The 13550-nt window shown below is 36.8% G+C and overlaps 1 protein-coding gene across 1 annotated transcript in view; it reads left to right on the top strand.

Annotated features, from left to right (window-relative positions):
- The window catches only part of LOC306875378 (E3 ubiquitin-protein ligase RNF123-like), a 124558-nt gene that overhangs the window by 52831 nt on the left and 58177 nt on the right, over positions 1-13550 (top strand). Inside the window, exon 35 of the mRNA XM_079425888.1 lies at positions 59-143. Coding sequence (XP_079282014.1) covers positions 59-143 — 85 coding nt within the window. The remainder of the gene's footprint in view (positions 1-58; positions 144-13550) is intronic.

Here is a 13550-nt window from a genome sequence, read left to right on the forward strand (position 1 = left end):
TTTATTTGTATTATTTTCTGAACCACTAATAAAACCATGTATTATATTTTGTTCGTAGGCCTGGAGAGTGTTGATCACTACCCCATCCTAGTGGCTGTTACAGGGATATTGGTGCGCATTCTGGTCGACTCCGATAAACAAGGGTGAGTTTATGGCTTTGTGTTTCATTATTTTCCCCTGTATATAATGGGATTTCCACATTTATGCGTGTTGTCGGGTTGAATTACTGACGTAGACTGAGAAAATGTGTATTAAGTTAATATACGGTCACACCTCCCAGCCCTGCATCGTAGTTTCACACAAACTTAGCTTCTGTTTTATTTGATTCTGTCTGGATCTGGTCAGTGGGACTCCATGACTGGTGTTTCTGGTTCAAGAGGCGTTTCCTTTTCAAAGAGCACATTTGTTCTGAGGAAATGGGCACACGGCGGAGGTTTGTCTGTGTTGGCATGAGTGCCGTGTGACTTTGGTCTGAGCTCCAGGAGCAATCGACAGTTAATTGCATGCTCTGTTGCCTGAGGAGAGTCTGGCAGCCGCTGCGTCCCTGTTGTGTGTCTGTGGGCCGAAAAGAGGGTCAGAGCAACAGGATTTAGAACAGAACCTGTCCTGTGGGGAGGTGAAGTCTAATAATAAGCTCCTGTTAAAAGAAATGAGACTTCTGAGAGTGCAAAGAAAGGACAACGGGTCTCCAATTCATCACCAATGCTGTTCTTTTAAAAAATATTTTTGTGTGTATAGAGATGAATGTGCGACCATACTCTGTTGTGGGGCGAGAGAGAGAAAAAAATAAAATAAAAAATATATATGTATAAGTGCATATAGGCACAACATGAGGGTAAGTATATGAAACATTATTTTTACCTGGGAGGCGCAAGTTGACCACCCTGTCAAAGAGGTTTCTTTCTGCTGTGACTCGATTTAACACCTGGTTCAGAAGCTGCAGAAATACAATAAAATACAAATGTCAAACCTGAACTTATAAAAAAAACCCCACGTAAACCAGGGATGAGAATGTTATCCTAATTAAAGGATATCTTAACTCAAAGAAACAAGAGGCAACACAGACAAAAAAATAAAATAAAATGTAAGCAAACAAACAAAAAAACAAAGCAAAACACAAAACAAAAAGACAAAGCAAGGCAGAAACAACAAAGCAGTACATGAAACAAAAAACATAACATTATATTATAAATAAACAAAACAACAACAAAAAACAATATATTACAAAGTAAAAAAAAATAAAAAATAAAAAATATTATACAGTAAATAAAGAAAAAAATCTTATTTTGTGTTCTACAGAAAAAAACAAAACAAATGCATATAGGTACAACATGAGGGTAAGTATATGAAATTTATATATATATATATGCCCTCCAAAAGTATTGGAACAGTAAAGACGAAATTGCTCTGTTGCCTGTGGAGTCAATACATTTACAAATATGATTAAAATATGAATATGAGACAAAACTACAGAATGTCACATTTTATTATTAGCCGTTTCAACACATACATGTTTTACTAAATAAAAAGAACAGCATATATATATACATATACACACATACACACACACACACACACACACACACACATATATATATATGCTTGATTATTTCATGTAATATGTAGTTAATTTTGTCAGTTGTATCCCTCCTTAATTTTATTTGTTAGTGAATTATAATATGAATCTTCAGAATCTATGAATAACAGATCTTCAGATTCTACTGAGCTGCTTTGCAGTTTTTCTGTCGTTGCCCACAGCAACTGCACCAATTACCCAGAATGCTGTGGTGCTCTCTTATCTTCTCAAGATGGCCTAGCTTCTCTCTCCACATGCTGCGATAAGACCTGACCTTTCTCTTTGAATGCCACCAGGCTTCTTCTACTTGTTTTATAAGGTCTTATAAGGTCTTTTTATAAGGTCGCACTAAGCTTGTACATGCACTGGACACAGACATGGAGCTTGTCGGGTCACTTCTGTTTACAGGTGAACACAAGAGATTGTGTCTTGAGAAGATGACCTTTACGCACTTGAAAAAACTGCAACACCTTAGGTAAAAGCTAAGGCGAAAAACAATCTTTGGTCATCACTGCTTTCTGCATTTTACTTGTTCTTGACTCGCTAATGGCTTGTTCTGACTTGAAAGCCAGACAGTTCCTTGATAATCCAGTTTGTTGGTAGATATCATATGTTCAGATATATAGCATAACGATTAGCTTCGTTTTATGGCCTTGCAACTTCCCTTTTCGTTTGGTTTATGCAAGAAAACTAGGTTTGGAAACAGTTGTGACAAATGAATGAGGAATTTTAATGAATGAGTAAAAAAAAACAACAACCCCCCCCAAAAAAAAAACTCTTGAATCAGTTTAATCACTCACTTGTTGGGTTTTTGATGAATTCACTGAACTGCCTTTCATTTTCAATTAAATCATTTTAAAAAAGGACATTAACCAAAAATATTATTTGTGTTTGTTTTTACAGTATGTATATTTACAGTAAGTATTATTATTATTATTTGGACCATTCACTATTATTGTCGGAATTAAGAACTGTTAAGTAAAATTACTTGCCTTTCCCAACTCTTGTTTTGTTGCTTCCTTTGATTTTTTTATTTTTTATTTTTTATTTTATTTTGCATTGTTTTTTTTTTTTTTTACTTTTTTGTTGCTTTGTTTTTTTTTTTTTTTTTTTTTTTTTTTTTGCATTGTTTTTTTTTTTTTTACTTTTTTGTTGCTTTGTTTTGTTTTTGTTACATTTAGTTTTGTTGCTTTTTGTTTTTTTGGAATTAAGGACTGTTAATGAATATTCCTTACCTTTCCTGTCCCTTGCTTTGTTGTTGTTGTTGTTTTTATTTTTATTTGATTTAATTTTTTTGCTTTGTTGTATTGCTTTCTTTTTGTTTAGTTTTTTTTCTGTTTTGTTGTTTTTTTGTCGTTTTTTCATGACTCATCACAAAAAAGTTCACAAAAGCTGCATGTATAATAGTTACTAAAGAATAAAATGTTATTTGTAGTTGCTTTAGATTGAATATCATGTTTTTTTTAAAAATTTTTTTATTTTTTTTACCTAAAAAGCTAAAGGGTAGAAAATTGCCTCTGAAACACCTCTGCTATCATCAGATTAGTAAATGGGTAGCAAACTGAACTGCTGCTAAATTTGGCATATTATATCCGGCACAAATTTGCTAAGGAGAAAATAATTGGTGTGACACATGGCACCTTCCCTTTTCCTGACTTCCTACAGAAATCTACACTTGCTCGGGGTGTGAGGCTGTTGTCATGGTACTTTATTCTATCCTATTGAAACATTCAACTTAAAAATGTGGACTGAGTTAATTTACTTCATTGGTATGCATGTCTTGCATGTTTTGATATGGAAGTGTGCAATTTGTAGGGGTTTTATTTTGTATTTATTTCTTTTGGTCCACAAATTTGATTTCAAGCATAGAAAATCAAGCTTGAAATTAAAAGCAACCAATCGGAATGACTTAAGGTTACTTGTCCCTGAACATTATGCAATTTATTTAGTGTGGAATTCTCTGCAGCTTGAATTGCATTAGCATTTGCACTGTTTGATTCACAAACTAAAAGCTTTACTTTTATATGCTGTATTTCCTCGTGGTCCCATCTCTCTAAAGATCGGCTAATGCCAGAGGAAAACTTTTTATTGGTCGTCACTTTTCATATGTTGACACTTCAGTGAAGCAATTAGCCACATAAGGCATTTTTAGTGATTTTATTATGTGTACGAGTCTCTCTGTTATATCTATTATGATATCTTGCTAGCTAATAAATTAACTGATGTATTACTCTCATCTAGTGTTCCTTTGGGAGTGAATGTCATCAGATTGACTAGTATAATTAAATATTTCACTTATACAATTAACAATGGGCGTTGTTTTGATTGTGATTTGTCTGTTAGACACTCTCAATTTAACATCAGCGTAATGGAGTGACCATTAAATGCATGACTGTATGGGAAATGGGAAACACATGTTAGATCTTGTGTATAACAGTGCCAGCTTTGACACAGTCCAGCCTTGGTGCTCTCAATATGAGCCTTTACAGTGAGGTCAGTTCTCTTAGCAACTGAGATCCTTAATTCATGTCCAATTAGCTTTTCACATCTCCTGTCAACTCCTCCAGACTGCCTGCAATTCTCCACTGGAACCAAAGAGCTTTGGTGGACCTTTGCCAAGTTCCTCGGATGTGGTTGATACAGCCATCCTTCAGCCATCTTTTAGTGTACAAACCGCATTGAGCCTCACCAACAAACAAACCTATATGAAAAATGTCCTTTGTGCATACACTGAAAGTCAGTGGACTCCAACATTTGACCTCCTGAGGGGTTTAAGTTGTTCTCCGGTTCTGCTCATCATCTTGGAGTTAAAAAGAAAAGAAAATTATGGTCCATGATGACATTTCTATCTCGTTCATAGAAAATAATTGCGGTAATGAGCTCCTCATTGTATCCTGTCCTTTGGAGCTCACTTAAAACTGTTCTCTTGAGGTCATAAAACATCCCAGGGCACTTAACTTAAAGAGTAAGGGGTGTTACCTTGGTTTCGACCTTGGTCTTTGGGATAAATGTCCCCCGAAGGTCCATTAAGACCCTTCTTAATAATCTCTCCAATATGAATTACTTCTCTGAGTTCATCTTCTGTCCACTCCCATGTAGCATAATGGTGATCCATGTAGCGACTGCTGCAGTATTGTTCAGAGGTGGAGGTCAGTGGAAGTTCTTCAACAAAGGCTAAACTGCTACCTTTTTCTAAAAGTTCTGTGGTTGTACCATAGTAACGTTATGATAAGACAAAACCATGCTAAACATGTATGTTTCGGTGTCACGTGTAGCTCTGTAAATTAATTTTCTTCAGAAAGCATGATGTAAGGGTAAGAATACCTTTTTTTTTTTGCATTGAAAAACATGAGACGCTAGATTTGAAATGGAAAGAATCAAGCTCTCGAAGCGTTTTTTTTTCTCTCTCTCTTTTTTTTAAAGAACAGTTAGCGCTTTGCCGGTTATGTGTTTTGGCTTTGTCAGTGTCCGTTTTGTGCACACGATGTGGATAAGCTACAAGAAGTTAACATGTCAGTAGTGTGGCACTTCATTATGTCCAAAAATCATGCTAGAGTAGCGACATGTAAAATTGGTTTGGCTAAAATATCACAAGGTGTCTCGTTAAAAGAATTTTACCACCTGTGAATGCGACACCCTGAACAGTAGACGAGGTTCAATCACCAGTTACCAAAATTAAATTACCGAAAATTTATTTTAGTTTCTATGTTTCGGTAATAAATAAATAAATTAAAAAAATATTTGCGTAATATCAGTTTAGATCGTGACTGATTATGTAAAATGCTTAGAACTGTTGATGCATTATTGTGAGAGAGAAGAATTATGTAATATTGATATCTGAATTTAACATACTTCGTCAAATGTTAGCCATCGCTTAGTGAGCCTAAACGTTAGTAAAAGCAACAAATATATGTTTTTATTTTAAAAGTAGATGCCATGAACACTGTATCATGTATGGAAGCCCGCAATTTGTAATTGTATAATTTGGACTTGTTATCTTAACTTAATATAAACTTAGAATTATGAGAGATAAATTTAGAATTCTGACGTTTTTTTCTTGCAAATTGGTTTAGATTATTATAATTCCATTTTTTTTAATCCACACAATTTTCTCAAAATTCTAACTTTTCTTCTTAGAATTCCAAGTTTATATCTCATGATATCTTGCGTTATCATGGTTAACATTTTGCAATTTTTTACTTTTTTCATAATTACATACTTTTTATCCTGTGGCAGAAACAAGCTTCCATAGTAATGTACAAGACACAATGGTCAAATATGTCTGTCTAGCGCAAAAAACATGCTAATTGATTAGCCTGTTTATTCACCTTATTTTTCATGTAAACGCGGACGCCGTCATTTTCGAACTATAATGTGTCAGATTTCCGGTAAAGCACTTCCGCTAATATTAGTTGTATTGTGATTACGTGGTTTTGCGTAGACTGTGTAGATTTTACAGGCTAGTTAACTTTTAATATGGAATACAGAAAGACTGGCGTACTTTGCGCAGTTAGGGGGTGTCATAATAGCTGGTTCAAACGTAAAAAATACCTGCAAGACATTTGTTTTGATCATAATCCACGCACAAGAGTTGAATGTGGATGTGTGTGTTTACACTATTAGTTGTTGAACTCCACTGATTTGACAGTGGTTCTAGAAATAAGCAGTTGTACATTATTATTGTACAGTATTGTGTATATAAAACCACAAATTCACTGCTACTAATTTAGTAATTTAATCACTACTAATTTAATTTGATACATTGTGTAGTTGTTTTGAATTATTCAGTGTGGTTTCCTCAATGCACAGACCATTAAATATACTATTTGTACACAAATATTTTCAAGATCTTATATTACCTTTTTCTCCCTGTATATGCACACACACAAACACAAATCATAATGTCAAGATGCAATTTATTTTGATTCCCCCCCCCCACACACACAATGAAAATGATACAGTTTACTTTTTCATTTCATCCCCCCACTGTGTTATACATCGCGGGTGTGGTAAATATTTACCATCACGGCGTTTAACAGTGTTTTCTGTGTGTTCTCCCCACATCGCTCCTTACTTACAAGGTAGCGAAACGGAAGTCTAACACATTATAAGGAAGTACGTCATCGTATTTACTTCCGCGTTGCAAAATAAGGTGAATATACCATCATACTTGCTAGTCCAAGTTGCTTCAGAGAACATCATGATATTACTGTGATATATATCCAAAAACCTTGATGATAGCATGGTACTAGCGTGGTATTGTATCCCAAAAAACACTATGGTACGTTTTTAGCATGAAGTCCTAAACCATTAATCGAGCTACTAATATAATGAAATACCCATAAACTGATTCTAATGTTCAGCCTGAAAATAAAGCACATGACCGATAAAAAGGCATTAGCGTTATTAGCATCATTTCATATGGTATAGCCTTTGTGTGGCAACTATGTTTGTATTGACAGTCTCGCATTGAGCACGAATTCTTTAGCAGCTCATTCATATGCAGGGCTTGATGAAGGGGAGCCAAAAGTGTGTCATTTTGCCACTTTTTAATTAGCCCATGTCTCCTTTAGCCCACTGACAAAAGCTAAGAGAGGACAAAGCAAAGCAGCATTAATGCTGGCGTCACCCTCCATTAACTGAAGTGTCAGACATGTTCTTCTCTGCAGCTGGCGCTACAGAAAAAAACAAAGCCAAAAAAGGTTTTCCTTAGACAACGCTAGTGTTTTAGTTAGTTACTTAGGATGTTTGTTATTTGAGAAGATAATGAATCAAATGGCTATATTGATTTTCTTTTAACAAAGTTGATAGACTGTACAGAATGTGATTTATACTGTGGCAAACAAATAAAATCGTCTTAAATTTAATTAAACAAAAAGCTATATCAATTTTCGTTTAACAACGTGATATACTGTACAGAATGTGATTGTATGTCAGGATTAGTGATGCAGTGAAACTGCGACCAAAAAAAAAAACAAATTGTCTGAAAGTTTTTGAAACGAAAAGCTATATCAATTTCCGTTTAACAAATTTTGATAGACTGTACAGAATGTGACGTTTATGTCTGAATTCATGATGTAACGCAATTACGTCAAATGAAAAAAAAAAAAAAAAACGTCCGCCAACTATTGTAATAAATGCCTATATCTTCGTTTTTCAAAGTGTGATGCACTGTACAGAATGTGATGTGTATGTCTGGATTAGCGATGCAATGAAATTACGACAAAAAAAAAAAAACCTCCGAAAGCTAATGAAACAAAAGGCTATATTAACCTCTTGGAGAACTGTGGAGTTTGACCGGCGTAAAACAACAGTGAGCTGCAGCGTCAGTGTGATGCATTCATTCTGATAACGCATACATACGCCTCCCCAATCTCTTGTGGAAGAAAAAATCAATTTAGATAATTTCCTTCCATTATTGTTGGCTAAAAGGCATCAGATACTGCTTGCAGTGCTGTACTAATTAGATTGTGACACAATGTAATTGGCTTTAGCAGCTTTAGGGGAAGGAACGGACTGTGAGGAGGAGGGGCAACATATCACCCTCACTGTCTTTTCAACACCCCGAGCAGGACGTGCTGATAACCTCCTGACCACTGATTCAGTCACTGCCGATTGTTCTCCCTGTCTAATGAATCACACTAACAGAAAGTACCATGGTATCTCTTTTACTTATTCTCAGAGTTTTGGCATGCTATCATAGTAAAACCATCTTTTTTGGACATGTGCCATAGTATTGTCTTGTTTCTGGATGTGCCATGATTTGGTATGGTACCATGGTAAATATTTTTTATTTATTTACTTTTTTTTGGGGGGGGGGGGGGGGGTATTTACTATGATAATCTTTTTCTTTTTTTTTTACACATGGTACCATGGTAAATCGATTGTTTATGAACATATACAATAATTTTACCATGCTTTTTGGATTTACCATAAGACAATGATTTTAGACATTGTCCCATGCTAAATTCCTGCTTTTTGAACATGATTATACCATGTTTTTTGAATTTGTATACAATATACAATTTTTTTTTTTTTTTACTTACCATGATAATACAGTGTTTTTAGACATGGTACACGTACCACGTTAAATCCATGCCTCATTAACATGTACACTGATTATACCATGTTTATTTGAATTTACCATGGTAATACAATATTTTTGGGATTTACCATGATAATACAATATCCTTTTTGATTTACCATGATAAAAGTGTTTTTATACATGATACAACAGTAAATCCATGCTTTATGAACATATACAGTGGTTATACCATGTTTTTTGATTTACCATGATAAAACAATATACCTGTTTTCAACGTGCACAGTGATTATACCATGTTTTTTTTTTTTTCATGATTTGTTTGTTTTTTTTGGGATTTACCGTGATAATACAAGGTTTTTATACATGGTACCAACATGGTATGAATTTTATACATGGTATGAACACATACAGTGATTATGCTATGTTTTTTTTTTTTTGGGATTTACCATGGTAAATACATGCTTTATGAACATACACAATAATTATACCAGGTTTTGTATATGTATTTATTTATTTATGTTTTGATTTACCATGATGATAAAATGTTTTTAGACATTTTACCATGGTAAACCCATGCTTTATGAACATATACAGTGATTACACCATGTTTTTTGGGGGATTTGCCATGGTGATACAATATATTTTTGTATATACCTTGATAATAAAGTGTTTATACATGGTACCACAGTAAATTCAAGCTTTGTTTTTTTTTATTTTGTACCATGGTAAATCAATTTTTTATATGATAATAAAATGATAATAGTTCTATTATGTAAATGCCATGTTTACTACGCTAATCATTCAGTACATTTGCATTAATTTATGCTGCTTTCATATTAATTCATTTTATATTTTGGATGGATCATTTTAACAAAAGGAATAATAGCTTACTTGTTATTTGAGTTAACGTGCAGTTAATTGCAAATTAATTTGTCAACTACAAATACATTGCCACCATTTATAACCTAAAATGGTATTAGATGTGATGCCAACAGCCTGCTGAGTGACTTCTGACTTCATTTTATTTCAGAATATGAGTCACAACACAAAGTAGGTCCTAATATTCCTGCTTTCAGAAGATCATTTACATGAATTCCTCAAAAGCCAGCACATAATTCAAAGCGGCTTCAGATCTTAAAACAATCCCATCAGTTCTGCTGGGCTCGACTGATTCATCTGAAAAGCTTTTAATGTTGACGGTTTCAATCTAATCCTTCAGCATTGATTACATTTCAAATGGACTCGTATATCACGCTTAATTTCAGACGTTGAAATCTTTGCATTGCTAACAAGTCTGTCATCCATAAAGCCATTTTTTTTTTTTTTTTTAATAAAAAATGACTCCCGATTAAATTAAAATGTGATTATTTACACTATTTTGTGACCGCTATAATTGAGGTGAGGAGTTTTAGCTTACTGTTTTGTTATTGCATTCTGAAGCCTCTGGCAGCGAGGCATAAAGTGTCTGTGGTGGTTTAGCTGAGGATTTGGGCCACATAATTTTTCTTGACTGCCGCAGTTGTTAATTCTTACCGTGTGTGTGATGCAATTTTCAGAATTGATCTGTACTGTAGTGACAATTCATCAGCATTGATTCTTCCTTCTGTCACAAACACTCTTCTTTATTGCCGGTTGATTGTGCGACTTGAGACCCTTCCTGATACACACCCTGCTTCACATTCAACCTTACGCTCTGATCAATCTTAATTTGCTATTCTTTATTTTCTTAATCTTATTATTGATTAATGCATTAAAACAACACACATTGTTGATTTTTTTTTATTCAAATTTAATATATACATTTTACATTTATATATAAAATATTATATAAAATGTAATGTACTCTATATAAAAATATCTCTTTACTGTATGTCACATGATCCTTTAAAAATCATTCTAATATGTTGATTGTTACTCATTAATGGTTTTTATTATTGAAAACAGTTTTTGCTTCTTAATACTTTTGTGGAAACCATTACATATATTTTAGGACCCTTTTATAAACAGAAAGTTGAAAAGAACAGCATTTATTTTAATAAGAAAAAAAAAACTTTTGCAACATTATAATTGTTTTTACTCTTATTTTTGATGAATTTAACGTGATTGCTGAATACATTTGTTTTGTTGTGTTGTTTAGTTGTATTTTGTGTCGTTTTTTTGTTGTGTTGATTAGTTGTTGTGCTTTGTTTTTTGTTTTTTTTGGTGGTGCATTACATTTTCCACAAAAATATTAAGTAGCGAAAACTGTTGTCAGCATTGATAATAATGAATGTTTCTTGAGTAACAAATCAGCATGATTTCTGAAGGATCATGTGACACTGAAGACTGGAGTAATGATGCTGAAAATACAGCTTTGATCAGGAATAAATTACATTTTACAATATATTGCAGTAGAAAACTGTTATTTTAAATTGTAATAATGTTTCACATTTTTGCTTTTACGGTCAGAAAAGAAGAAAAACAACAACGGTAGGCTATTGGTGTTGAGCCTCTAACAATCTCAAACTGACAAGTATTGAGTCAGACATCAAAGCTTTGACATGAGCAGTGCTGTATCTTCAGTCATTGTATTAGGTGTGTGCACTGACTCAGGTTCAGGAATCCTTCAGGATAGTTTCAGCACCTTTCACATCATTTGTACTCAAAGTGATGCACAAGTGTTGCAGTGAAAGCAGGTGATGCATTGCAATGTGACGAAACTAGATCAGTGCTGTTTGAATCAATGATGTTGTCTACACTACAAGTGTAGTAGTATGGACAGCTTCATTGATTATGATGGGATAATGACCTAGTTTTGCCACTGACTTCCAGTGTTTACCAGCCAAAAAAAATAAATAAATAAAAATTGAATGTGTAAAAATAGATATTTAGAAATTATTATTCTTTTTTGTGCAAAGCCTATGTTGTAAATGTAACACATGCTTATTTATTCTATATGTTGGCACCGTATTGTTCTTTCATTAATTAATTAGTTAATTATTTGGATCATCTGTCTATTCATTATTCATTCATCTATTAATTATGCTTATTCATTTATGTTATTTGATATTTAAAGTTATGAAGAGTGGAGTTTCTAACCAGATCTTAACAGTGTGACACTGAAAATCGAAAATTGACCGGTGAATATTGGTTCCCCTGTCGATACTTCACTCGTACTCTGTCGCTAGACGCTATGGGGAAAACTCCTTTTTCTCCGAGGACTGAAGACTTTTTCAATCATGCAGTGTGACTGCACGGCCATTGGTTCGTGCAGTAATAAAAAATGAACCAATGGCTCGTCAGTGGTACTGCAAGAGCCTATGACGGCAAAGCCCGCCAGAGCCCGCCAAAAGGGGCGGGGTCATTTGGCTATATAAGCGGGCGCTTCGCCATAGGAAAACAGATCAATTCTCCTTCAGCGACGACTTCTTCGCTGATCCAGGACTCCAGACCCTCGCCGTTGAAACGCCTTGCTGCGGATTGGAAGGCTACCTTTTTTCCTGCTCTTCGCTGATTCAGCCCGCTTCGCCGAGCCGCTTCAGCGATCAAAGCAGACGCCAGCTTGTCCCCTGCTGCCATCCGGCGAGCCTTCAAGAAGAGCAAATTTCTTCTAAAAGAGCAATCGCGGCGTTGTTGCAAATGCCGCGCCGTCAGTGCGTCTCGTGCAGACTTTCTCTGCACGATGCAGACAGCCACTCAGAGTGTGTTTCCTGCTTGGGTAAATCCCACGCAAAAGCCGCTCTGAGCGAGATGGAATGTTCATATTGCATGAACATGAGTCTCATGACTCTGCGCGCTCGGATCTCTTTTTTTTTTTCAGAGAGCAACTCCGCCCCTCGCGCCTTCCCGTTTTTATCCCCCCAGGGACCTGTGGGGAAAAAACGGCGGGGTAAAGGGCTTAAGCGCTCAGCGGCGAGGGAGCTCACGCCGGCTCAGACCCTGCGTGCCTTGCCCCCGCTATGCAGAGAGGATTCCCCCGTCCTCTTCGAGCACTCGGATCAGCGTCCCTCGGTTGGTGCGAGTGGCGTGATCTCATTCGGTGCTGTTGAGGACGAGCTATTAGATGACAGCATGTCTCTAATAGCGTCAGACGCGGAGGATATATCGGGCTCTACCATCGACCCCGCCCCCTCCTCGTCTGCCGAACCCAGAGAAGCAAAGCCAGGCATGGATGCCGAGCTCTTCTGCATCATCTCTAAGGCCGTTGACAAGCTGGGTTTGGAGTGGTCTACGCCGGAGGAGCCCACTCGTAGTCGTCTGGACAAATGGTTCCTGCCGGGGCGCCGCACGGCCCCTCATCAGCGAACTTCTCCATTTTTTCCGGAGATCCACGATGAACGTGAAAAGTTCGTTGTGGTGTGCTCTGTATTCGGCCCGACTCCGCTCTAACTCTTCTTCTGCTCTCTCCTCAGTGGATGGCGCTGAAGAGAAGGGATACGAGAGGTTACCCCCCTCTTGACGAAGCTGTGGCTGCGCACCTTTGCCCACCCTCCGCCATCGGATGGAAAGCAAAGGCTGCTCATCCCTCCAAGCCTTGCAGGACGACTTCCGCCCTCGCCGAACGCCACTTATGGCTAAACCTCACTGAAATTAAGGAGGCTGACAAGGTCCCCTTCCTCGACGCACCGGTCTCCCCTGCGGGGCTTTTTGGACCTGCCGTCGAGGGCTTTGCGCAGCGATTCACTGCGGCTCAGAAATCGTCCCAGGCTATGCGACACTTCCTGCCTAAACGCTCCAGCTCTGCAACGGCCGCCAGTCGCCCCAAGCCTGCTCCAGCGCAACAGCCAGCTAAACCTGCGCCGTCGCCCGCTCAGCCTACAAAGAAGCCTGAGCCTCGGCAGCGCTCCCGCTCGGCCAAACGCTACCCCTATCCAAAACGTCAGGGACCCCGGCCCAAGCTGACCTTGGACCCTGCGCCTCTGGCGTCGTCCTGATCCGATAGGAAAGAAG

Source organism: Barbus barbus, assembly GCF_936440315.1.
Source record: "Barbus barbus genome assembly, chromosome: 9".
NCBI lineage: Eukaryota > Metazoa > Chordata > Actinopteri > Cypriniformes > Cyprinidae > Barbus > Barbus barbus.